This window comes from Diadema antillarum, unplaced genomic scaffold, assembly GCF_040938485.1.
Source record: "Diadema antillarum isolate AM-2024a unplaced genomic scaffold, OU_Dant_1.0 seq00000059_RagTag, whole genome shotgun sequence".
NCBI classification, from domain to species: domain Eukaryota; kingdom Metazoa; phylum Echinodermata; class Echinoidea; order Diadematoida; family Diadematidae; genus Diadema; species Diadema antillarum.
Window position 1 is genome coordinate 2,361,679 of NW_027271164.1, and position 27,250 is coordinate 2,388,928.

Consider the following 27,250-nt stretch of genomic DNA (forward strand, 5'->3'; position numbering starts at 1 on the left):
TCCATTCAATGTTTCAACTCAAAAAAAAAATGAATAAATTGAATAATTGTGCCATGCTGAGAAGAGGAGAGGTATCTAATGAGAGCTAGATGAGAGAACGTACCGCAGGTCCTTGTAGACCAGACTCTCCTCGAGCTCCACGTGGTCCAGTAAGTCCCTGTTGAATACACAGAAGGAAAATATCGTTTCATTTACCAGCTCAATACATATCATCTTCTCTTCAATACGAATTTATAACATGATTTTAAGTCCATCGTGTGAAGTTACAGCAAGGATTATTAAAAGGGATATCTTCGCCTTTGTCGTCTAACAATAATTGACGATTTCACGCTTCTTGAATAATGCGGAGACAGACACGTTAATTCGAAAGCTTCAAAGTCAGAATCTGTACAGGTGCTTAGCTGGAACATATTCTAACAGTAGTGATGGCCAAAAACAAAAAAGATAGAAAAAAAATTAACAAACAACCATTTATCGTGTTTGTGATGAAAACAAGCTGAAATGACTTCCGTTGCAAAACTTAACATGTGACAAGTTATCATCACCTTAAACTAATTGATTTGCTCATTTTGTAGTTCGAGACATTCTGGCACGTGATATAGTTATCACTGTGCCTAACAGAAGGACCCACAGGACTATCAAAACGCATCTTAAAGAAATAAGCGAGTTATGTCTTATAAATGCCATTTTGGTCATATCGTGAAATTTAATTCAATATTGCTTGATAAGAAACACTACTAAAGCGTAATATCAAGCAATAAAAGTACAATGACCCTTAGAAAGCATATGAGATGACAATGCACTACTAAAAAAAAAATAATGAAATTATTGTAGTAAGTGTCTCGCTCTCTCTCTCTCTTCTGCTAACAGTATATGACAACATTATCGTGGTGTTTGGTAAGCATTAATGTTGAATACCAAGACATTCCTGCCCCAGGGCCAAATTGGTTTGGTAAAATCTTGTAAAATCAAGTGAAATTTTCCTCATCGAGTCAAGTACGCTGCCATTGGATGAGTAGGGAAATGTCGCTCTTACGACTCAGCCTCCCTGATATCAGTATCCCCTTGATATTAACCCACCTGTAGTCCAACCCTTCCACGTCGACCTTGAAGGCCTGATGGTCCAGCCTCACCCTTCTCGCCTTGATTGCCTTCTGGTCCTCGCTCACCTGGTGCGCCACCAGGTCCCTGGATGAGATGGGCGGGGGGGGGGGGGGGGAGAGATGAACAGGCATTACGCGAAGGATCCAGGATGATTAGATACACCAAGGAGACATCACATGATAAGGACAGTCAATCGCATTCTTCCCTGTAAGTTGCATAATCATTTTTGGCTGCAAACAAGGTTTGGCATCTCAAACACTAAGAATTTACCCAGGTAATAATTTAAAGGAATTAATTTCTGCATAATATCTATTGATATGTAATTAATACATAAGATATTATCTATCTGAATTCATATTTCGTAGGCGCAATAAAAATCACAGTATGTCATTGTGTGTACACACGAATGTTTTTTTTTTTTTAATCAGACAGGTTTGCTCAATGATTATTACACAATACTGAACATTCATCGCATGACTGTATTCTTTCTGTCATCATTTGTCAGCTTTGTTAACATTTTTCTGTGTCTATGTCTATCTGTCTGTTTATCTGTCTGTCTATCTATCTCTCTCTCTTTGCGTATCTTTTTCTTTGAAGTCATCTCACTATAATTATTTTCATCTTATTATTAACGCGATAATATAGAGATCAGCCTGCTTATTTTCATCTTATGATAATAGAGACCAGCCTACTTACAGGGTTGCCAGGGATACCGCGAGCTCCTTGCGATCCTTTCTCACCATCAGGACCCTGTCAAGAGAATCGTGACCTCAATACAGTCATTCATGTTATCAATAAAAGACGCATTTTCACACAGAGAGAAACATCAAATTACATCTTGTTCTGGCAATATTTTTCCGTGTTAACCTTTCTGAAGATGGTCTTATTTTACTCATGTTTGGGAGGATATCTTGTCTGTTTTCACGATATGTTAATCAACTACAATGCTTTAGGATTTAGCTATGAATACAACCTCATACAAGCAATCACTGGTTTAAAGACACTTACATTCTTAAGTTTATTCTTGTAATCAATATGAGAAGAATGACTACCTAATGCTACTGACAATATTTATCTTTGTGACTAATTGTAACACCGAATGAGGGTGAAACTAGCACGTGATGCAACATCATACTTACGCGAGCTCCCTTGGCTCCGGTGGGTCCGTTAGGTCCAGGATCTCCTGGTTGTCCCTGAAAGAGATATACACACCGAGAAGAGGTTAATCAATTTGAAAAATAAGAATCAAACTTTATCCCTACAGCCCGGAGTATAGGAGTAGACATTTGACGTACATAATTATACAGATCTAGGATCAGAATCATCAGAAAAACGAAATGGAGTTACTTCATCATCTACTTGATATATATCCACATGATTTAACCCTATCTTAACCGCGGGGGGGGGGGGGGGGGGGGGGGGGAGGTCAAATTGACACCCCCTCAACGTTTCGCGCCATGATGAAGCCCAAAGATTTTTGCAGCGCCATTTCATGATTATTTTCATTGAAGTCTGCCGCATATTTGAGACCAAATTTTGCATATGCATGTCAACCCGAAAACAGCTCAAATCTTGATATTGTGTGCAAATATGCAAATTGTGTTTTTTGGTTAAACTGATATGAATTAAATTATATCAACTTTTAATCATTCAAGTTAATCATTTCTAATGTAGATAAGCTTGAAAAAGTGCCTGCAACAAATTTTGGCGAAAAACAATAGAAAACAAAAGGTTGAAAAAACAACAAAAAACAAAAGAAATTACTTTTGATTATGCTAGTTTTTGCAATGAAATTGTTTAATGTGTCTTGAGGGATTCTGACGTAAAAATTTGAAGTAGTCTCAAGTAGCCCAGTCAGAATAGGGTTTAAGAGCTCCATATTCACACCTATCCTGTGCCACCTTGGCGAATTCTCGAATGGCTCAAACTTCCTCATGTATAAGTTAGGCCTGTGTAGATCGATGTGTGTGTATGTATAAATGGTGTGAGGTGTATGTGTGTGTGTGATTGAAAGAATGTCATTAACGGAGCACCTGGTGAAGATTACTCCACTGAAAAATCATCCAGAGTGCAATGCACGTCCTTTATTTTCCAATGAGAGGTGAAAATTGCCTAATGTATCAAAGGGCAAGTTTTCAGCAGCACTGCGATACGATTATTAATGTAACGTGATATTCACTGCTCTTCCAATATTTTTGGTGAGGCGAGAATAATAAAAAGAAGATGTTCGGATAACGCGCCATGTACAGTGTAGGAGGGATGGGACATGAACACTTCTTTTGTTATGATGTTATTTTTACGACTCATGTGCCGAGATAAGGGATAAGATGGGAATAACAAGACTCACATTGTCACCACGACCTCCAGCTACTCCTGATGGTCCTTGGGGTCCTTGACTTCCCTGAGGAGTGCAAAGAAATCATTAAAAACATTATTTTAAATTCCATCAAGTTTTTCTAGATAAAGAGTCATCGAATAGAATGAACAAACTTAAAGGGATAGTACAGTATTGGTGGAGATGAGAATTGGGCTTTCAACTTTTTGCGAGATACCAAGAAAACAATTATAAAACAATACCATTCTAAGAGGAATTCAAAGTTTATACGATGAAAATCGGGTTTGGAATGACTGAAACATAGATAAACAAAGTAAAACAAACCGATCGCAATAAAAGGTGGGACCCACATCTTTTTAGAATTGCTCTGTATTGGATATCACAGCCATTTCAAAACCAATTTTCAACAAATAAACGTTGAATTCCTCATGGAATTACATGCTCTTTCATATTTCATAAGAGGTTTCTCATTTTCTCACCAAAAAAAAATGTTAGAAACCTGAAATGAGGTCTCAACCAAAACTATCCGATCCCTTTGATATCATTCGTCTTATAGTCCATTTAACACATTTCGTTATGTCTACTCAATGCGTGACACGAAGCAAAATCATGTAAAGGAAATAACAGCTTATAATGTGTTAACAGAAACATCGAATCCATATAGCAACATTTACCATGTGTACGGTACAACAAATAAAAAGTTGATGCGCAGTAAATCTGCTTAATAACAAAGTCTGATTTCATCCACACCTTGATACAAGAAGATCTACATAAATGACAATCGCTAACTATATCATCACTATCATCATCATCGTCATCATCATTATTAGGTAAGAACAAGGTTTTCATTTCGTAAAAATCTAAGATTTCATTTCTTGACAAAGGCTGATGATAAAGAATACGTTGAAAAGAACTAAATTTAGTTTTTATACTACATGTATATTCGGATTTTTCTTTTTCCAATGTAGAAAATTATTGGAGAATAATTCTGGACTATCACTAGTGCTAGCTTTTGCTGCTCCTTTTAACATTTTTTCCTCGAAAAAATCAAGGTAGCTTTGAACGTGCTATGATTATGTATGCATGTATATACCTGCACATACATTTGTATATTGTATCATATTCTTATTATAAAAATCCCCTCATGCAAAATGCATTACGCAAAGCTATATACATAATGTAGGCCTATTCACATTCTCTTGTAAATATGTTATGTTATTAATAAGTTGAACTGAACTCATCGTCGTCTTCATGGTCGTCTTATATCATATTAGTCCAGTCAAAATAGGGTTTCACCCACCACTAATTGCAACAGTACGAATTTCACTGCAGTGCAACTTGTTATGGGCTCCTAAACACCATACTAAAAGTCCCAAGAAATCCAATAGGGTAAAGTGGCTAAATTTGCAAAATATGCAAATTAGCTCCCATAATGATAAAAATACAGTGTTTACATGAAAACTATGCTTCTAGGTTTCAGATTGGAAAACCGAAAGTGTTGAAACTTATGTTTTCAATGTCAGCTAGTGCGATGCAAACATTTCCATGGACATGATCTGGTCCTCATTTGCATAATATGCAAATTAGCTCCTCATAATGATAACAATACAGTGTTTCCATGAAAACTATACTTCTAGGTTTCAGATTGAAACACCGAAAGTGTTGAAACTTATGTTTTCAATGTCAGTTAGTGCGATGCAAACATGTCCATGGACATATTCTGGGCCTCATTTGCATAATATGCAAATTAGCTCCAATAATGATAAAAATACAGTGTTTCCATGAAAACTATGCTTCTAGGTTTCAGATTGGAACACCCAAAGTGTTGAAACATATGTTTGCAATGTAAGTTAGTGCGATGCAACCATTTCCATGTACATATTCATGGACTCATTTGAATAATATGCAAATTAGCTCCAATAATGATAATAATACAGTGTTTCCATGAAAACTATGCTTCTAGGTTTCAGATTGGAACACCGAAAGTGTTGAAACATATGTTTGCAATGTCACTTAGTGCGATACAAACAATTCCATGTACATAATCTGGGCCTCATTTGCATAATATGCAAAGGGTACCGAGCCAACGGAATGTTCAAATGCACCAAAGTGCCCGATATGAGCATATCAAGAGTGTTCAAATGTGATATTTCAGTTTCTCTTCACCAAAAACAAACTTTTCAGCATTAGAAACCTAGCATGAATAATTTTAAGCGAATAATAGTTTGTTATCAGACAGATAATGATAGCTTATCCATTAATTACGTAGAATCAAAGTACGAATATAAACAACTGTCAACATCTATAAACTGTCCAATTTGGAGAGTTGCTTATTCGATTCTGGATGATTCAGCTCTTGCACCCTTGAGGGTTTTGAGATATTGAAGATAGCACAGTCAAAGGAAACTCTGTGGGTAGTGACCAAAGTTACCCCTATCGATCATATCCCCACGGCCATTTGCAAAACATGCATCAACCAACGCGATTTCCGTTGTTCTAAGCGTACAAGAATTTTTTTTTCTTTAAAGTCGTTTGGCCGTCTAGCAAAGACTATTTCCATGAAAGTACATCTTTAAAAAGTGGTGCACATGAGTCAAAGCGACTCGGAGGGAGGTACCCGAATTTATCCCTATACCATCACAGCCCGGTACAAAACACAGTATATACACGTGAATACAGCTGTTTGAAGCGAAAAAACAAACAAACAAACAACCCTCTATAACGTCCTTTTCGTTTCATTTCCATTAAATTTCAGTGGAAGTTATAGAAGAATTATTGTTCTACAATATCTATAAGATGAAAAGGTGAAATCCTAAGGGCAATGAAAAACATGCAGTATATACAACGGCGAAAAAAAAAATGTTCCATGGGTACATGCCTCTGAAAAGTTCTTCCGCCTGTCTAGCACATACTCTTTTATTTTCGTAAAATGCAATTCAGGTAATACAGGAGACGTTGCTTTACAATATCTATATTGTCAAAAAGTTGGACATTCAAACGCAAGCCCTTGGGAAGTGCCCAAATCACCCATACCTTGACCTTCGTGGTCCCAAAACAGTTTAACAAAACATGCATTATATGCCAAAGCAAATTCAGTTGTACATGCACGTAGAAAGTCGTTTTGCCGAGTTGTAAATAAAAACACTTTACTTTTCATGATTTTTAAATGGTAGAGACACTGCTTTTCAATATCATATAGTCAAAGGGGTGCACAATCAAAGCCCACCGAGTGGTTGATGTGTTCAAATCATCCAACCCCTAGGGCAATATAGGAAACATGCACTATCATTTAGCACGAATATGTTCCAATTTTCCAACGGTTGTACAGCAAGTGCCCTATTGTTTTCAAGAAATGCAATATAATTAAAAGAAGAAAAAATTGCTCTACCTTAATTTTTATTGTCAAAAGGGTGAACATTTCACAGCAATCCCTTGGGAAGTGTCCAAAATTACACCTCTGCTCAAGCCCCGTAATTACAACACACGGATACTATGAACGCAAATACTGACGTTCTTTGGTGCATGGTCTTAGAAGTAGTTCCGGCAATACAGCTACACACTTTTATATCGATAAATGTCGTGGAAATGATAGAAGAAGCATTGCTTCACAATATCTATTCAGTGAGAGGATGCACATTAAATTCCAATCCTGTGGGATGTGCCCCAAAGTACCCCACCCTCACGGCAATATAGAAAACATTGAATATCATTAACGCGAATATACTATATGTTCCAAACGTACATGTTTCAAACTTCGATCATGCCATGCAGCATGGGCACTTTTGTTTTCAAAAATACATTGTAGTTAATAGAGGAGACATCCCTTAACGATATCCATATTGTCAAAAGGGTGAACATTAAAGGACAATGCCTTGGGAATGGTCCAAAATTACACCTACGCTCACGCACCCTTAAGACAAAACACAGATATTAGCAACGCAAATACCGTTGTTCTAGCGTGAATGGTTGTAAAAGTAGTTCCGGCAATACATCAAATACAATTTTCATCGATGACAAGTTATGAAAATGATAGAAGAAACTTAACTTTACAAGATCTATACACTTAAGAGGGTGCGCATCAAACGGCAACCCTGTGGGATGTGCCAAAAATACTCCACCCTCACGGCAATACAGAAAACATATAATATCATATAACGCGAATATATATATGTTCCAAACGTACATGTTTTCGAAATTCCATCGTGCCGTATAGCAAAGGCACTTTTGTTTCCCAAAAAAATGCAACTAATTAGTAGAGGAAACATTGCTCTACAATAACTACATTGTCAAAAAGGTGGACATGCAAAGGTAATCCCTGGGGAGGTGTCTAAATTTACACCTACGCTCACGCCCTTTACGACAAGATACAGATATTAGCAACGCAAATGCAGTTGTTCTAGCGTGAATGGTTTTAAATGTAGGTCCAGCAATACAGCAAATACACTCTTATATAAATGAAAAGTCATGAATATGATAGAAGAAGATTTGCTTTACAAGATCTACACAATAAAGAGGGTGCTTATTGAAGGGCGACCCTGTGGCGTGTGCCCCCGAAATGCCCTTTATCCTCTTGGCAATATAGAAAACATATAATATCATATAACGCGAATATATATGTTCCAAAAGTACATACTGTCAAAATTCGATCGTGCCTTATAGCAAGGGTATTTTTGTTTTCAAGAAATGCAATGTAATCGATACAGGAGACATTGCTTTACAATACTTATATAGTAAAAAGTGGTGCACATTTAAAGCGGCCCCTTGGGAGGCGCCCAAAGTTACCCCCTCAACCCCGCGTCCCCATATGCAAAACGTGCATTATGCCAACGTGAGTACTGTTGTTATGAATGTACTCTTACAGTTACCGCTAATTTGCATTTTATGTAAATTATTTTTGTACGACCAATTCGAAAAGGCATCTATCGTGTTCATTGACCTACAAAATATAAGTTTATACATTTAAATCTTTAAAATTGGATAACGGGAAGCTGAGATCTGTCAATTTCCTCTCATTTCAGGTGCTAATTTGCATATTATGCAAATTTTACTATTTTGCCCCGCTGGATTTTTTGGGACTTTTAGTATGGTGTTCAGGAGGCCTCAACGACTTGCTCTGCAGTGAAATTCCTACTGTTGCAATTAGTGGTGGGTTACCCCCTAAAAATCGCTAGATTGACTGGACTATATTACTCAACACTACCACCTTTGTGACACGTATACAAGCTTTTTGCTCAAAGAGGGCGTTTTGTGTCGATTCATACATAGTTTGTTGGATTGGTACTAACCCTCTCGCCTGTTCGTCCTGCTGATCCTTGATTACCACGTGCTCCTTGATCACCCTGAAAAACAGATTGATATGTAGAATGGTAGGAGGAATGGTAAGTATATACAAACCCAAATATTGGCTTTGACTTAAGGTGGCATGTTCTGGTTAGGACTTAAGATGGGGTTTTTGATGCTTGTTACCTTGTCTACGAAAGTTAGTAGTTTAATGGCACACAGTAGTTTTGCCTTCCTTAAGCTTCAGACTAGCTGTAGTGATTTCAGGTGTGCGTTCTGCGAGGATTATCATTGTAGGCCCTACGACAGTCTTTTTGAAAAATACACATATCAATTCATTTACATCAAAGAAACACCTTGGGCACCGGTTGGAACTACTTTTAAACATGTACATATCTTATTAAAGATACAGTTTACCTATGGGAACAGTGATATAAAAATTTTTCGAGTTATCACATTTGATGCATAATATGTGTAGGTCAGTTGTATCACAAAACATCCTATCATATAAAGATTTTGCAATAAAACCTAAAATATAGCGAGATGTCACTGTTTTTCTTATTAAACCATAACTGTAGACCTTCACATTTGTTCACATTTTGTATATTTAACAATACTTAACAATGATTATCCTGATTAAAAATTTTACAATGATTGTTTCTATGCCTAACTCACATTATAGAACTATTTTGAAGCACTAAAGCTGGGTTTATGTTTCATCTGCAAATGGAAAATAATGCCTTTAATATCATTCCTCGAGTTTACTTATCGCAGGGTTTTGCTCAATTATGCTGCACTGCTTTATTGCCCAATCACAACGCCTTTCACAAAAGAGTTCATGAACAACGATTCATTTCGCTGCTGATACTTTCATTTCAAGTTATGATGAACATAAGAAATGGAGTGCGCTTACGTCTTCTCCCATTTCACCGCCAGGTCCAACTCCTCCACGAAGTCCAGGTGGTCCCTATGGCAAATGAAGTTCAAGTGTCAAGATTTACACTTTGATTATGTCACAAGGAGGATTGTTTACCACAGATGAGAAATATATCATAGTTATTATATGCAATATGAAACGGCAGAGTAGAGGTTTAAGTCGTGTCGATTGGCTCGTATCAATAATGTGAGTCTGATCAAAACTCCTGACTTCTGATGCTGTGGTTTAGAATGAACTTTGTCGAATGTGAACATGAGGCTAAAGAAAGTGGAAAATATGATGTTTTTCAGCATTTACGTGAAGAAACAAGAGATGTGCAAAAATTATCGCCTGTGCATATTAGACCAGTGTCAATCAAATTTTTCTGATAACTTTAATTTGTGCAATTATGCCAATGCTAAAAATATTCAATATGCTAAGCATTAAATTTGTCAGGGGAGCACATTGCACGACTAGAGGAGGCAATTCGTGCTATAAACACTTACCTGTAAACCACGGAGACCAGGTGGACCCATGATACCTGAGGAACCAGTGGGACCCTGTGGAAATATCACATGTCAAATGATGTAGAATAACAAAGACCTTAGGAATCATCAAACACGTATGAACATAATAAAAGGTGAATACAGTAACAGTGGTTTGCAAACAACGTATTCATAAAGTGTGGCCTTTTCCCAGGATCCCATCTTAAGTCCCCACCTCTTCCTAATCTACATTACTGACATTTCTATGATTAGCGCCATCATCACTGTATACTTTTGATACATACAATATTCATCTCACTGTAATTTAGCTTGAGGATATTCCAGTAAAACATGAAACGGGTTCTTCCTTTATAATAATCCAGAAAAAAGCGCTCGGGAATTGTACGGCTCCGCATTATTTACCAAGTATAGTTCCATTACTTTAGAAAGCTTTGGATAGATGAAATTCATGTATTTCAAAATACTTTATAATGATACACTGCTTTGTAACTTCTTGCAAATATTAACATTCTGTCAGGTGCGTAAATAATATAAGAGCAGTTTGTTTTGTTTGATTCTTTGACATTTCTCATGATGGGAGGTGCAGATAATTGTATGATGATGTCACAGTCGGAAGCTACAAGGTTTATCCCTCTGACCCGGCCCTCTGACTCACCACTTCTCCCTGGCGTCCTGCTCGGCCGTCCAGACCACGCTCTCCTACCAGACCAGCAGGTCCCTGCAGCCCAGCGGCTCCACGGAGACCAGGCTCACCCTATTGGAAGTTAGACATGAAATAGATATAATTATTCTGTCATTCGCTCATAGCCTATTGCCTATTGCATATAGATATTTTAATCTCTATATAATACAATATATTGTAATATCGATGATATTAAAAACATGATCCTTTAAAATCGAATCTGTCAGGAGAAAATTCTAATTGTAGATTTGATTTAGGTCGTCGACATCTGACCCATAAAGTTTTAACAGACATTAAATTTGGTCTTATGTCAACTTAAGATTTGATGTATTCGAAATTAGCAGGAGGAAATCATCTTGGAAAAAAAAAAGTTCTTGAAATAGCAATTCAAGCTGACTTACTTCAGCACCAGCAAGTCCGCTGTTACCCGTCGGGCCAGGAGGTCCGCGCTCACCGCGATTTCCGCGAGCACCAGCGCTTCCAGGAACACCAGCAGGTCCCTGTCAAAACACGACATAATATAACTATATCATGACTTGCATATGCAAACAAAAATTACAACCATAATGACAGGCTGTCTTTATCATCATATACAAAAGATTGACGCCCTACTTCTTTATCAATGTGATTTATCATATTCCTACACATTGTTATCTTCTGTATACCTTCTGTTCTGAGGAATAACCGTATGGGTTAAATATGATTAGCTTTACTTAGGCCCGTGTAAAAGTTCAACTAACGCAGGAGATCACTCACGAAGAGCTCACTCATGTTCATGTACATTACTTCTGCTCTGCCAGCTAAAAGCGGAAATATAATGATTCTTTATTTCATTTTCATCTTTATTTTGATTTTTTGTCAAGCCAGTCTGTGACGGCCTTCATATCTAATGACATGAAAGTCGAAAGTTCTAGGCGAAAAACGTTAATACCCTTGGTGACTTTGGTACTTACCTGACCTCCAGCCAGTCCCTCAGGTCCCTGAGGTCCGTCCTCTCCTCGTCGTCCCTGAGCTCCGGTAACTCCGACCTGCCCTGGTGCTCCGGGTTCTCCATCCTCACCCTTCACAGAACAAGAAACATTTGTGTGACTTTCTCTCACAAAGAAAATACACGACGACAAAGAAAAATACCAAACGAGAACATCTCATGAGAACCATTTTGCTAATGAAATAGTGAAGAGAATGGAAATGCTTTCACAAAGACCTGCAAATGATTTGCCACATTGTTTGATCATTACAATAAACTAGACAAGAGATTGATAACTTGGATTCAGCGGTCATGAAAAGTTCGACAGCTACCGTTGGTCTTGGTTCAGCTTTGAATATATGGTTTACTTTTCCGCCTATCGATACAACCATCTTAAGCATTGATGGAACTTGACTTACACGGTCTCCTCTGGATCCTGGTTCTCCTGGTGCTCCTTGGTTCCCATTGAATCCCTGAAAGAGGGTGGGACGAAAACAAGGTCTTTATGTCATTTTATTTGTCAGCGAATGATGAAAACACTGCAGCTTTTCCATTTCTCTATAAGAAAGTAACATAATGTATTACCAGCTTAACGGCAACAGATCAATAGGCTAAAACCTCCTTATCCTGCGGATATTTCAAACTTTAAACTTCTTGTCTTGTTTATATGTCTGAAAAACAGCGTTCGCCAATGCCCATGTGTTTCAACAGTCGTTATTTTCTCATGCATTCTTCTATTCTCACAGCCACAGGGTTTCAGTCTACCATATAAAGAATGCCAAATGTTGAAGAGAGTCAAAAGTGAAGAGATAAAGTTGAGAGCTTTCAAACAGCTTCAACCGTCTGTCAATAACAGAGATGATAATATAATTTAAAAAGGTATCACTGAAGTTTGTATATATGTGTGTGTGTGGGGGGGGGGGGGGAATAAATGGATATTCATTGGTAGGCACGCAAAAAAAAACTTTCTGGTCCTCTATTAACCACCTACTAACCCTAGCTATCAATCTTCTTTCTGACAAGACAAGTCAGAATACTTAAACTTCACATGAACTCATCATCTATAGCCCAGATTTATCAAACCGAGTCAAAGCTACTCACAGCCTCTCCCTGCACGCCGGGGGGTCCAGGTTGCCCTGGTGGTCCCTGTGCTCCCTGCATGGCGGAGAAGAGAAACCACAGTTTATCATTTCTTAAAATCAGACAGAATTACGGGCAATAGAATCGCGATAATGATGGGCCAAACGTTGAATTCACACCATAATCGATTTAGGTCATCAGAACACAATGTTAATACCAAACAGTTTTGGCAAGATTATGATGCCTGAGACATCTCCGATCTCTGCAGACAATAGTCCACAACAGACTACAGCGGCAGAAAGATGCAGACATTACATTAGTGGACACAGTGCATAGGATATATATTATCATCCTGAGAAAGTTGTTATGACAATACAGTTTTAACACAAAAACAGCAACAGGAGAAAAAAAAATCACAAAATATTTCTGCTAACATCTCAGGACTGTTTTGCTAATTATAACGACTCAATACCGAATGTTTTGATCCCTTGAAAATTATACTGAGAGCTCTGGTCCCTTTGCGTTGTTGCCATGGTTTCCACTTACCTTCTGTCCATTTGGTCCAGGAGATCCTTCTTTGCCAGATGAGCCCTGTAAGAATTCCAATCAAATTTTTCATACTTTGATTACCAATGTTTGAAATAAATATCCGCAATAAGGAAAGTAATCCCATCAACATCAAATAATCACATTCCTGAATCATCTTTACAGTATCCAAATTCTCAGACACTACTAGTATTCGGCTATCTATACCGATCTATAACGATAGATTAGAAGCCACTCCTTTTAGCGCAGTGTGTTCGTTATACATATAACTAGATTGAATATCTTATTTTCACGGGGTTTTTTTATGACTCATTCTAGAAATATTTTTGTCAGATTTTTGGATGAGGCACAAGGTATAAGAGACTCACAGTTGGCCCAGTCTTTCCGTCATTTCCGGCCGTTCCATCTTCTCCAGGTGGACCCTGCAAACAATGAGAAAAATGTCGCAGAATAACATTTGTAGCAACCTTTATTAACATGATGCCTCAAACCAACATATACTTGCATCGATCTGTTATAATTATTTCAAAAGCAATTTCGATAAGATGATTCCTAATTAGGCCAATTGTTATTAATATTTCATGTTGATTTGTTACATTCGCTATGTGTTACTGATGATCTTTCCAACCATTTGGTTTTCTTCACGCTTTTGTTTGATCAGTTAATTAGCCCTAACATTTGAAAACTCCTGATAAGTTTGTAATCCTACACTTGATACATGATATGGTAATAGTTTTTCATTCTCTCAATCTTGTCTGGGTCAGCGTGAAAAGAAACTCAAAGTATATAGGTAGATAGAGGCGCTATTTCAACTCACATTCACTCCAGCCTGTCCTGGGGTTCCCGGCGTGCCTGGGGTTCCCTGGTAAAGATAGAAGCAAGAGAAATCATAAATACATCCACTCACGAGTCAACATGGCTGTTCGCAGAATATCAACAACTTGACTGTGAGCCCCACACCAACAAGACTGCTTATGTCCAGAAAAGACTTATGTTGTTGTGTATATACGTATAAATCATTTCATAAGATACATTTCAGATTTATTTCATTCATGGGATATAGATATACGCTCAAGAGATGAACAAACAGAAAGGGCTACAAAGAATGCTCTCGACATCATGATTAACTATCACCTAGCCTTCTCGATTCCTTTTATTTGTTTCTAATTTTTATCATGACATTTAATAAGGACGACTTACTTTACACTAGGATAAAACAGACAACACAACAGAAAAATATAAGGACATGATTGGCAACAGCATCAGATTTGGAACAGTTACAGACAATAAAGGACAATAAAGTCAAGTGGAAGTTCGGCGAAAAATGATTATTTAACATAATATTCCATGTGCCATGATTACGCTACTATCGTTTTACATTCTGCAAGCCCTGTAATGAAGTTCAACTTAATACCATGCATTGAGTTGGGTATTCTGTGATATGCCTACTCAACGCGATCAACCATACTGCATTAATGCATAGAGAGTATTTATAATGATAAAGAGGAAACTGGCATCCTAATCTTAAGGGTGTGCCTGTCGATGACCCGGAAGTAAACTCACCCTGCTTCCAGCATCACCTGGTGATCCTGGAGCTCCCTGTTCACCAGTGTCACCCTATATGGGAGAGAGGGGAAGAAACACATCATATTGGTAATAAAAGAGTCACATCTCTTTTCGCAACAATATTAGTTCTGCTTTTATAACTAGGTTCACGGTATACATGATGTGGGTCTTGCAAAATAGAAATGCAAAATATTGTTTTTAGGTATGGGTATAAATAAATGATATAGATTTGGGTATATTTTCATGTTTCTGGTTTCAATACTTTGTTACAAAGTAAATGTTTAGGTAATATGTCTTTGTCTCTTGGTTGTGCAGCAAGTGTTTCTTCTAGAATACCATAACGGATCCCGAGTACTGGCTGAATGAGTAGTGGATGGAAGCGGATTCTTTGTAAGGGAGGAGATATCAATGATATGGGATTTCACACGAAATTAATCAAAACAATTTGATTATGAAAAGAACAGACGAGGTTTTGAAGGTCAAGGGAAAAATTCTGCTAAGAGAATATGATTTGGTTAGAATCAAACTAACTCAATTAAGACTGTAAACATAATGAATAGCACCAGCTGTTACGGGGAAAAAATCATAATGCCGCTCTACAGAGGGTTCATTAAAAGTGAGACAATACTGCCGACTATTGATAGTCGGGCAAACTTCCTGTATGGACACTGTCATACAGATGGATCATGTCACATTATGTCTCTCTGTTACGTTGTTTTGGAATCATTTCTCAAAACCATGCATGTAGTCGGTATAATGTAGCTTGTTAACAGGAATACTTACCATAGCGCCGTTGAGTCCTGATGCTCCGAGTAGACCTGGAGCTCCTTGGATACCCTGCAGAGGATATGGAATACTAGTGTCAAGGTGAGGTGGAAGGAATAGACCCCCGGTAGATTGGGATTCTTCCTATGATCTCATGCTATTAACCAACTTTCTCTTGACATTGCTATATTTACGCTACGAATTCAACTTCATTTGATTTTTTTCTCTCTTATGCTGTTGCTGAAGAATGTTTCAAACAGCATTATCATGGTGACTATTTGGTATCTGAAAAATTGATCAGTTTTCAAATGTACCGTCACAGCTCTTAGACATTTTATTGAATATAATCTACGGCCCCGTCAAACAAAGGTCCTTCGGTTGATCAATTGAAGATAACGTTAGTAGATAAGGGGCGGATCCAGGAATTCCGTAAAGGGGGTGGGGGCGCAGTACAGGGTTGCGCACGCGGCCCCATACTTTTCTTTTTATTTCTTGTGTTTTAACATAAAATAAAGAGCCCCCCCCCCCTTCCTGGATCCGCCACTGGTATGCGGGATAGTTATAACAACCAATGATTATGATATGATGTGTCGCATTCAGTTTGTCACATCCGGAATACCATTCAAGGATTTATAACTTGATAATGAAAGCATGATGTAAAAGGTACGTACAGGTTCACCCATTGGTCCACGCGATCCCGATGGTCCAGTCAAGCCGGGTTCTCCCTGCAGATTTCATGAGATCAATGCCACGACAAATATTCATTAAATGGGATGAGCACTCGCTTGAATATTGAAGTGTGTGTTTTAAAAGTCATTCACAAAATCATCGTCATGCAGTGAAGTACGTGATATTTTCGTGTTAATATTGTATAATATGTGTGTTAGGCAGAGAAAAATGAAGATTTCTTCTGAAAGCAAATAAAAATAGTTTAAGCAACTCCTTACTTCTTCTCCGAGGCTTCCTTGTGGTCCAGGTTCTCCGGCTCCTCCAACTTGGCCCTGTGAATGAAGCAATCAACAGGTATACGGCTTAAATGAAGCAACTATAGCTGAACAGTTGATATCACAAACAATCTTTAGTTTATGCTACATAAGGAGTTCAAACAAAAGAGAGGGGATTTACGAAGTTGTCTTCACAATTGAAATAAATGCATGTGACATTTGCCTCAATCAAGACTTAGCGCATGAAAGACTGCAAATCTGGTGGAAGACGTTTAAATTTCTTTAACTTATCACGAATGAGACCGAGTACGAAATATTGTGACTTTTTATCTGTGATAACATCCTTGAAACTTTGAATTTGTGAAATTCACCGAGTATTATGGAGTATTATGCAAATCATGCTCTCAGACTTACCCTAGCTCCAGCAGGTCCACGGGCTCCAGCAATTCCAACAAAGCCAGGAATACCCTGTCATGAGAAAAACGAGGCAAATTTCTTACTCACTGGTCGTGTGTTACATTGTAGAAATAGGACAATCTTCAATTTGTTACAAGAAGCCTTAATTAGAATGGTTTCTATGTTGAAGTGTTGTCTGTTAGAAATATCATTGGTCAAGCAAGGATAATAGAAATGTCATTGGTCAAACAAGGATAATAGAAAAATAAAGAAAATACTTGCATGACTTATAGAGTTTGACTGGTATGATTTAGGAAGTTAGAGCACTAAAATCAATAGAACATTAACGAAGGAAATGTAATGATTATACTTCTGAGGTCAAATTTCAACTCGAGATCATGTAAATCGCACGATCATAGTGAAAATCAACTCATGATGAATATATTTCCTCAAAGTTGATAAAAAATGGAAGAGAGACTAGCCTTATATTGGGGGAGGAATAACGTGGTTGTGCGATGAATCATACTATTTAGGAATAGATTAATTCTGCTAATGAGATCAATCTCGAAAGATACAAACCACATCTCCACGCTCTCCAGGTATTCCGCCGATGCCAGTAACACCCTGTCAAATACAAAGAGGTATTTCATGAATAGTCATTCAGATTTACAAAACTAGATGAAATATTTCAAGAGATATAAACATGTCAGTCTCTTCAATATGATTATGACTGAAAACATATCTTCATGATAGCTGATGTTGTCTGTCTGCTGACAACAGATATGGGTGTGATGCTATTGGAATTTATTCAGGTATAGAATAGTCCCGACTTCGCCATATCATCGAGTAGGGGTAAACTTCCTAAGCGTGTTGGTGATAGCAAAAGATGAAATGAATTTTGTCTCCTAAATACACAGGTCCACGCCTCTTGTTGTATGACATTTTCTTGAGATGCAAAAGTTTTATTCATTCCTTTCTTAGGCCCTATCAGAGAAAAAATTGGTCTTCTTTGTACCTGAAATTAATCAAACTCATAAAGTAGATTTTAGTTATGTTGAAAATTCAAATATTTGCTTAAGATATTGTGCGGTCTTTTGAAGACCTGCCATAGGTTTGCCTTACACTGAAGGTCACGTGGAAAGCCACGTGGTATGTGACGTCATTCATACCTGTGGTCCTGTGGCTCCAGCCATGCCTGGTCTTCCTACGCCACCGGGAGTGCCCTGTATCACAAGTCAATAGGGTGCATTGATTAGCAACAATCAGATCTAGACATTAACACTTGACAAGCACATGCCGTACTCGAATACACAATATGGTGATCATGATTTTTGTGTGTGTGTAATTAGATGAATTTAGAAATTTTAATGCTGTTTGACACTCAATCACAGGTATGCGATCGTAACAAGTATTATGTTATAGGGCTATCTGATGATTGACGTCAGTTTTCCTCTCTTGCCATCTTCAGTTTTAACTCGAATAGAACCTCTAAGCTCCTTCATGAGGTTTGTTAAACCTGATTGTTAAACCTTGTTAAACCTGATGGCATCGAGGTCCGCATGGAGGCCGGTCCCCTAAAGTTCCACGATTTTCAACTGAGCGCTCGACCCCGGGTCTCGTGTTGATTTTTAGAAAGGCTTCATGCAACGATAACTGCCCAAGCAATGCACATTTCATTCAAGTTATTGATTCTTCAAATCAACTCAATTCACCTTATCGAAAATTATAGAAATGGATTGTATTGAGGTGGAAACAAGATGATCCACAGCATTTGTATGGCACCATTTATATCTGTTTTTTGTTTTTACATATTCAGAGATCAAGTAAAAAAAAAGACAAAATTAAGACAAACTTACCATGATTCCAGTGGAACCATCCTCTCCGTTATTTCCTGGTACTCCCTGCAGTGAGGTCAAATTAATGAGAGTGATCAACAGTGTGTCATATCAGCTGTGGCAAACTTTCTTGACATCTATACGTCGTTAATGACTAAACGATCTTTCTGACCCGATAAAGCCTGAAAGCACGAGATTCCAGTCCAGCATGTGTGCATATAATCTAAGAAGTATATCGTGTTTGACCAGGGAGGTGGGAAGAGAGGTCTCTTCCCACCTCCCTGGTTTGACAATAAAAAGCAACGTCTATCTTCCCTCGATTATTACAGTGATTATAACTAGAGAGTGTGGATTTATTTACCCGCACATACTTGGATTGTCCTTTTAGTCCACGACAGAAAGAAATTCAGTTCAATTCAATTTTTTCAATTCAATGTGGTTTATTTTGCAAATATTATGTATAACAGATAACAATCCAGCAGCTCGAAGGCTGATACTGTTGTTTTACATCAGACTCATAAAAATGAAATTAAAATGACACTGATAATATAAGCATACGTGAAAATCAAAAAAGAAGAAGATATTATACACATCAGACCTGAAATGAAGCTATGATGAATTTTAGAAGCACAGTCTCACCCTGAAAATCAAAATGCAATCAGTTACCATGGTCGCACGGCTCGAATAAACACCCAAGTCTGCAGTCGTGAGTACTTAAAAAATAAGGGTAGCTGCGTGATCCACATTCATTTAACCATATACTGTAGCGCTTGTCATCTAAAACCAAACTCGCATTTTGTTGACATTCTTCATAAGACGAGCTGGGTGCTGTACAGGGAAGGAGACGCGACTTTGAAATAGTATTCACTTTTCCCTATGCAGCTGATTATGGTAAAACTCTGTCGAGGGAATGCTTGTTCAGGTGTACTTACAGGGGCTCCTGCGCTGCCGGGTTTTCCACGCTTTCCGGTCTCTCCGATTAGACCTACAGTCCCAGTCGAACCTTGAGCACCACTGGTTCCAGTGACTCCCTGAAAGAGGAACGAAGTAAGAGGAGTATTAGTAGTTAACATTCTCATTACATGGAGCTCACATGGCGACATGAGCGCGAAGAAGAATTTACCCTCTAGGAAAGCTGCCTATACCTGAACGAAACGTTGTTTGCTCGTTTTGATTAATCACGGGATAGAAAAAAGCAGGCTGTTTTTCAGTGATGCCATGATATTCATAATTTTCAGACTGCTCTTTTTTTAAACCCCAAATAATAAACATGTGACCGTCAGAATTATAAAAGCGTGAAAATCATAAATAGAAAAGGGTATCTTCCATAATCTTAAGGACATCTCATCTTTGGATCTTGTATAGCATTGTGTCGAACCAATGTTACCACTCACTTGATTGCCTGTTGAGTTTATTGCTCATAAATCTCAAGATTATCCCCTTCTCCAAGTTCTGTTGTCGGAATAGCATTAATACCTTTACCTGTCCAATTTTGAACTGTGTAAACTGAGATAGTTAGTGACTTTACAAATACAAGTGAGTTTTTTTACAGAAGACGGTGAGGCCTGTCGGAAATAATTTAGTTGAGTCATTTCTTCCAACTGACCTTGGCTCCCTGAAGTCCGAGTGCTCCTGGCAGTCCTTGAGGTCCAGTCCTTCCCTATGGAATGGCCAACGAACATTGGTTTTTAGACTCATTTATTAGATCATAACAAATCAATGTCACATCTGACAAGACTTTAGAATGACGAGGGAAATAAAGAGAAATGGATTCCTAGCAAAAGAACAACAAAGGGTGCACAATATCATAACAATACTTCTTGACAACTTAGAAAACATGTTTGGTATGCCTTAATTTGTGACCAGTGTTTTATCACATTACAGTGAAATAAGACGACATGATAAATGGATATTATGCAGAGATATTTAAAACAGAATTTTGGGGCCCTACCTCAACATCTACTAGCACCAAAGTATGTCTAAAGGCGACTAGCAGTGATTCGAGGACATAACAACGTTTTATACAATGATTTGCTATCATAATAGCTCAATTTTTCATGGATTGTAAAGGAAAACTGCTATTGAAAGGAAGATTACGCCATCCTCTTCCAACCCGTGTCAATATGTAGGCCCTTCACAAAAATGAAAAGAATTATCCACGGAAATGAACTTACGGTAGAGCCCTGTGCGCCCTGCTCGCCAGTAGTTCCACGTTGTCCCTGTAGCCGCAAACAAGCAAAAAGACAAATTACGATAATCAGCCGCCTTCAATAGGACGAATACATTGGTGCAGGTCGACAAAGACTGTCTGGCTGTAAATTGTCGTTCATTCAAGAGGTGGAGCAATTTATCTGGGTACATTGTAACTTGATTCATAGAGCAATATCTATACTGTAGACAAACTATAGATTTCTCCTTTTCTTTTCCAGTTGGTAATATCATCACAAAAATGAAAGAAGAAATTGAAAAAGCACACAGAAAGCATTTTCGACGAATGGCAAGTATTCAAGTGAGTCATATACTGTAATTTACAATGGGGCAATGATACGTACGGCTGGTCCCTTTGGTCCGGTTGAACCTGTAGCTCCAGTCAAACCACGTGCTCCCTGTGTGGGACAAAAGGAAGGAGAAGAAGAAGAATTTCTGACTCTGTGCAAAACACATCGTTGACACAACCATCATTATAGTCTTAGTGGCAATGAGATGATAAAAGAAATCTACTTTGATATACACAATAACAATACGACATAATCACAAAGTTGTTGAACATCTAATAGAAAAGATGAATATCTCTCACTCAGGACGAGTGATTAAGATGCAGATGAATTGTGTGTGATATTCATTATCAATGTACTCAATGTATCAATGTACTGCAGGATATATCAGCATGCGAAGTTTGTTTCCTGCTTACTCCCTCTACAACACTCCACGTCCTGTCGAGTCACGGAGTACCTATCGTAGGATTGCATCACTAGTGTTCGGTGCCTTTAATTAACAGTAATCCTGCTTAGCGAATGAACGTCTGGAATTGGGTCTAGCTCCTTTATTCAAGCATTTCAAACTTACAGTATTTCCGACCGCTCCTGCACTACCAGGGGCGCCGTCAAGACCAGATGCACCGGCTTCTCCCTGGTCTCCCTGGGCTCCTCGCCTGCCCATTCGTCCCTGCAACGCAGTCCAGCACGATATTGAAATGTCATGATATTGCCAATACTTTCATAAAATAAGCAAATGTACACAGCCATTATTATCATTTATCACACCTACTATCATATGCTAAACTAAATGCTTAACATTCAGGATCTAGGTCAGGTAGACCATAAATTACCTTTGTGCATTCCCATTTATGAGATACAAACATAAACACACCCCTATCTATCTATCTATCTATCTATCTATCTAAAAATATCTATCTATCTATCTATCTATCTATCTATCTATCTATCTACAAATATCTATCTATCTATCTATCTATCTATCTACAAATATCTATCTATCTATCTATCTATCTACAAATATCTATCTATCTATCTATCTATCTATCTATCTATCTACCTATCTACCTATCATGTATATCATTATATACGGTGTATGTATATGTTAATGTGGAAGATCAGCAGAGTATTATAATCAGGTAAACAGGAGTGCATATCATAACGTAACTCACAGTCCATCCCTTGTGTCCTATCGCTCCTGGCATTCCTGGAGTTCCGGGGGCGCCCTGCAGGGTTGTCAAACGAAAACAGTATTATAGGATGAGAAAAAACTTAGAATGTGTAGAAAATATAACTAAAGGAAAATCATTATTAAGATCTTGTTTACGAGCACGACAATAAAATACTGAATTAATAAACAGTCCTCACTTGTGGTGATTGCTTTCCGTTTACACTGTTCTTGTTTTTGACCGATCTTGTGACTTTATTTTCTTCAGCTGTTTATAATATTTTGTTGAATTGCTGTATAATAGTGGTTTCATCTGATCCACACAGGTTCAATTAACTACTATACTCCAGTGTGCCAGCATGTAAGTACCAAGAGTCAATGTGATATCATAACCAAGCTCACTCACACTTCTTCCGTTCTCTCCAGCAGGTCCAAGTTCTCCAGCGAGTCCATTCTTGCCCTATAGAACACAAAAATAAGATGATACTATTTAGCTCAGTATTACGAAATGAGCATTCTGACAGTACTTATGAGAAGAACATCATACTTTAGAGAGTAAAATTATATATGTGTGCATGGTTGAGGCACACACACACACACATACACACACACACACGCTAACACCCCCGGCCCACACCCACAAACATATATATTTGAAATTAAATGGGGAAACATTATGTTCCTAGGCCAAGAACAATTCAGCTGTCAGTTTCAATATGATTATGAGCTTTTTGATTTATTATATTTTTTATTAGCTTGAGGAAATTAATAATAGAAATAAACTGAAATTACACATTCTTATTAACACATATATAAATTGGGACAAGAAATTGAAACAATTGTCACTTGAAAAGATCGTATGATTCTCTCTCTCTCTCTCTTTCTTCGCCTCTTTATCTCCCTCTAATAATGGAGGGTTTTGGTTCCGCTCAATGTACAAAGCGTATCGAATAAAGACACAACGTGTGATATCAATTAAGGCTTGACTTGAGGTAAAAATCTTGAATTGACATTCTATCCACAGTGATGAAACCCATCGTTTTAGCATACACTGAAACACACAGGAAAACACAAATCTATACACAGTACACAGACCAGTACGTTAATCCTCTCGTGGACTCTTAACACTGCAGATTTGAACGTGGCTGTAGAAAAGCCTTGCTAATAATACAGAATGTTTAGCCTCCAAGCTTCACTTTCTTACAGAGATCAACTGGTGTATGTATCTATAGCTCTATGACAATATTACCGCATTCCTTGTCGTGTCAAGAATGTTGCGTCTTCTATTCTTCATATACATTGATTGTCATTCATAAGAACAACAACTGTTTAAAATGAATGAAGGACACTTACGTCTTTGCCATCAATTCCGTCGTCTCCTCGTGTGCCGCGGGGACCACCGATTCCCTAAGACAAGTATGAGTAAGGGAAAGATAGGACTTAGACGAGAATGACCAACAATATAATCATACACTAATATTAACATATGACACAGGTAAGGAGAAAGAGGAGAAAGTGTGACGCATGTAATCCACATTATATCTACCAGTTTACATGGTGCAATTCGACATGACAGTCACGTGCTTTCTGTTATTTTTTTTTTTTTCGTTATCCCGATCTGGAGTAGGACAAAGGATTATATTTCAGTATCATCCACTATTGATGGGCTCCAATTCGATGTTAAACAATAGCTTCTTCTCACTGTCCTTAGAATCGGGTTTTGATTATCTGATTATGTACAATTCAATACGATTACACCCAACTTGTTTGAACATCAGGAAATATACTTAGCTCAATATGTATGTATGTATGTATGTATGTATGTATGTCAGTGTGCATATCATGATGTTGTATCATGTCAGAATGCAAACCATATGCATCTTGATGTTTTAGCAACCAAAATAAGAAATACTCGAAACCTACGATTTGTCCACTTGGTCCTGGTGCACCGGGCGGTCCTGGCATACCAACGGCTCCCTAAGGAGGAGAAAGAAACGACATTATCGCACAGTACTTTAGATTGAATCGCTATTACTGTATCATGAACTAGAAACGATGTCATGACAATGTCTAGAGATTATGACATATGTAGATTGTTCATTACATATTCACTTTCACACAAACGTAATGAAGATTGAATCATGGCGTAATTAGTGTTTGAAGATGCCATAGCACCCTTTTCTTTCCTTAGATTCACTCTGTAGCCATGGATTTCTGGTAGTAATAAGGGAAATTATTCTTCAGTGAAGCTAATGATTCCTTTCCTAACATTCCATCTATCTTTATCACACGAAACAGCTAGAGTAACCTGACAGAGTCAGCATGACAGATTCTTTTATTAGTTTTAATGCTGTATATATTTCTATTATGAAAACAATTTTGCATACAGTGACAGTTAATGTAATCCATGTAGAATATTTAGAGAATGCTGTATCTACCCTTGATCCACGAGTTCCTGCGTAGCCGGGAGATCCTGGTCGTCCCTGTGTGGTAGATCAGGAAAAGTGATTTTCAAACCTGTTGTACATTAACACTCATGAATGCATTAATCAAACTGCAGTGTTCAGGAATATGACAGGACTTTGCATAGGTTACTTAAAACGAGCAGTTTGATGGACAACGATTCGCACGTGATGTACTCGTTTGCAAACATTTATTCCATTCATGATTTAGCCAAATGTTACTACATACGAAATGATATTGACATTTTTGATAATATGTCATCATGAATGCCTGATAACGTAAACAGAAGATATATCTTCTGTATTCTGGTTATACCTTTCCTGAGGTGAGGAATCTCTGCTCTGACAAATCTAGGAAATTATAGGCGTATTTATAGGACAATTTCGAGAATGGGTGATGTCAACAAAAACCAAAACAAGATCGCAACATACTTTCCTAATATCATGAAGAAAGACAAGAATACGAAAAGTAAATAAGCAGCCTTTTGTTGTATACTTACGGGTCTTAGTGGTGTGTATGGGTAGGACATGGCAGCCCAGTTCGGTCCCTTCTGAGTTTGTGCTGGAGCAATTGCCTGAGAAAGTTAGTGACGGACAAAGAAGAAAATAGAAAGATAAATCGGCTTAAAAGTAAACTTCTGATACAGTCATTCACAAGATACGATAAAGTCATAGGAGACTATATGAATTCAATGAGAAAGTCATATTTTGTAGTTAGTATAGCCGATAACTCATAAAGTTATTTGATATGTTTAATCTAATGTTTAATCAATATATTTACAGAATATAATTATTAGGCTTACGCCTTGCAGATCTTCATAATGTATAGGATGCCATGAGTGTTGCAAGTTCTCGATTCCTTTCAATTTGCATTATCCCTGCCTTCCGTCATCTTAAATCGCAAACAGAAAATGTATAATTTTGTTCAATTCATTGTTCATGGAAATTAGACACAATAAGAAAGCACCCAAATGTTGATCTGATACACGATTGAAAGAATACAGATAAAAAAGTTCAAACTGAGTGAGAAATAATGCCTATGAAATATTCCGTAAAAATGCAATAACAGGGACGTACTTAATAAGCAATACACAAACGCAAATATACAAGTGAAGGGATTATCGAGAGTTTGAAAGGTGCTATTAAAGGATTATTGAGAATGGTTAACGGCAATGAAATATTGTATTACACTCTTGCTACTTTTTTTTTGATTTAATGTAAGTGTATTCCTTTTTCACGTAAGGGTCATGAGAATGATTCATATACCAAGGAGTGTATGTGTATTATGTCCGTGCCTTCTTCAAATCATACTCCAATAGACGGAGCTATCCTGCTCGACAGTCCTACTCTTTGCACATTGATGAATTAGCTCGTAATCATAACATAGCTATCCTTGACAAAGAGCTCAAACATATGACGCTTAATTAATGTGAAGTTGTAGACTACTCTGTTTGTTTGGAAATTGTTTAGCAATCCACTTTTTGATGAATTAGCTCGTAGTTAAAACACAAAATATCCTTGACTCAAGCAATATGACACTTAATGCGAAGTTGTAGACTACTGACTACTCTGTTCGTTTGGAAATTCTTTAGCAATCCACTTTTTGGTTTTGTAATACAGATGCTTGACTGTTAAGCCACGATGGAATATCAGTTACGTTCATACGCAGTTGCCACACTTGAAGGTCCACTCGTGAATTCACGTAGACCAGCTGGAATTCCTTCTTACCTCACCGGGGGGTCCGGGGGGTCCTGGGGGACCGGGATTTCCACGTCTGCCTCCTCGGCCATCATTTCCTTCTTCTCCCTGGTAGGTTTAAAGCACCATATATACATCACGTTAAAAGGGTTATCTTAATCTTCCTTTATGGTGAGATATCGACATCCTCATTACAACGTAAAACTTAATCATATGAAAATGAGTCTGAAATGAAATGTATATATATAATGCACGAGTATAGGACTTACGCGGTCACCAGGGGGTCCCAAGTAGCCTTCGGGTCCTCGCTTTCCACGGTATCCCTGGAAGCAAACAAAATTAGACCATATTAGAGTTTGTCTTTCTTACTGTATTCTGACCCATTTAACTTTTAAACACTGGATGTTTAAAGGACAGAATGGGGCAACAAGCTAAAAGACGGAAAAATAACGTGCAGTTTATCGCAGTTAAAATGCGAGAGTACGTCTACATTAGAGAATAGTCT

The 27,250-nt window shown here is 37.8% G+C and overlaps 1 protein-coding gene across 1 annotated transcript in view; it reads right to left on the minus strand.

Moving 5' to 3' along the window:
- The window catches only part of LOC139725821 (uncharacterized), a 65,271-nt gene that overhangs the window by 13,041 nt on the left and 24,980 nt on the right, over nucleotides 1-27,250 (minus strand). Inside the window, exons 16-52 of the mRNA XM_071636902.1 lie at nucleotides 27,015-27,068; nucleotides 26,776-26,853; nucleotides 25,548-25,622; nucleotides 25,024-25,068; nucleotides 24,509-24,562; nucleotides 23,939-23,992; nucleotides 22,992-23,045; nucleotides 22,590-22,643; nucleotides 21,989-22,087; nucleotides 21,475-21,528; nucleotides 21,097-21,141; nucleotides 20,529-20,582; nucleotides 19,855-19,953; nucleotides 18,944-18,988; nucleotides 18,257-18,310; nucleotides 17,667-17,711; nucleotides 17,106-17,159; nucleotides 16,695-16,748; nucleotides 16,419-16,472; nucleotides 15,766-15,819; nucleotides 14,980-15,033; nucleotides 14,234-14,278; nucleotides 13,785-13,838; nucleotides 13,417-13,461; nucleotides 12,892-12,945; nucleotides 12,210-12,263; nucleotides 11,777-11,884; nucleotides 11,225-11,323; nucleotides 10,797-10,895; nucleotides 10,142-10,195; nucleotides 9,633-9,686; nucleotides 8,725-8,778; nucleotides 3,452-3,505; nucleotides 2,244-2,297; nucleotides 1,801-1,854; nucleotides 1,081-1,188; nucleotides 104-157 (exon numbers count right to left, since the gene is read on the minus strand). Coding sequence (XP_071493003.1) covers nucleotides 104-157; nucleotides 1,081-1,188; nucleotides 1,801-1,854; nucleotides 2,244-2,297; nucleotides 3,452-3,505; nucleotides 8,725-8,778; nucleotides 9,633-9,686; nucleotides 10,142-10,195; nucleotides 10,797-10,895; nucleotides 11,225-11,323; nucleotides 11,777-11,884; nucleotides 12,210-12,263; nucleotides 12,892-12,945; nucleotides 13,417-13,461; nucleotides 13,785-13,838; nucleotides 14,234-14,278; nucleotides 14,980-15,033; nucleotides 15,766-15,819; nucleotides 16,419-16,472; nucleotides 16,695-16,748; nucleotides 17,106-17,159; nucleotides 17,667-17,711; nucleotides 18,257-18,310; nucleotides 18,944-18,988; nucleotides 19,855-19,953; nucleotides 20,529-20,582; nucleotides 21,097-21,141; nucleotides 21,475-21,528; nucleotides 21,989-22,087; nucleotides 22,590-22,643; nucleotides 22,992-23,045; nucleotides 23,939-23,992; nucleotides 24,509-24,562; nucleotides 25,024-25,068; nucleotides 25,548-25,622; nucleotides 26,776-26,853; nucleotides 27,015-27,068 — 2,277 coding nt within the window. The remainder of the gene's footprint in view (nucleotides 1-103; nucleotides 158-1,080; nucleotides 1,189-1,800; nucleotides 1,855-2,243; nucleotides 2,298-3,451; nucleotides 3,506-8,724; nucleotides 8,779-9,632; nucleotides 9,687-10,141; nucleotides 10,196-10,796; nucleotides 10,896-11,224; nucleotides 11,324-11,776; nucleotides 11,885-12,209; nucleotides 12,264-12,891; nucleotides 12,946-13,416; nucleotides 13,462-13,784; nucleotides 13,839-14,233; nucleotides 14,279-14,979; nucleotides 15,034-15,765; nucleotides 15,820-16,418; nucleotides 16,473-16,694; nucleotides 16,749-17,105; nucleotides 17,160-17,666; nucleotides 17,712-18,256; nucleotides 18,311-18,943; nucleotides 18,989-19,854; nucleotides 19,954-20,528; nucleotides 20,583-21,096; nucleotides 21,142-21,474; nucleotides 21,529-21,988; nucleotides 22,088-22,589; nucleotides 22,644-22,991; nucleotides 23,046-23,938; nucleotides 23,993-24,508; nucleotides 24,563-25,023; nucleotides 25,069-25,547; nucleotides 25,623-26,775; nucleotides 26,854-27,014; nucleotides 27,069-27,250) is intronic.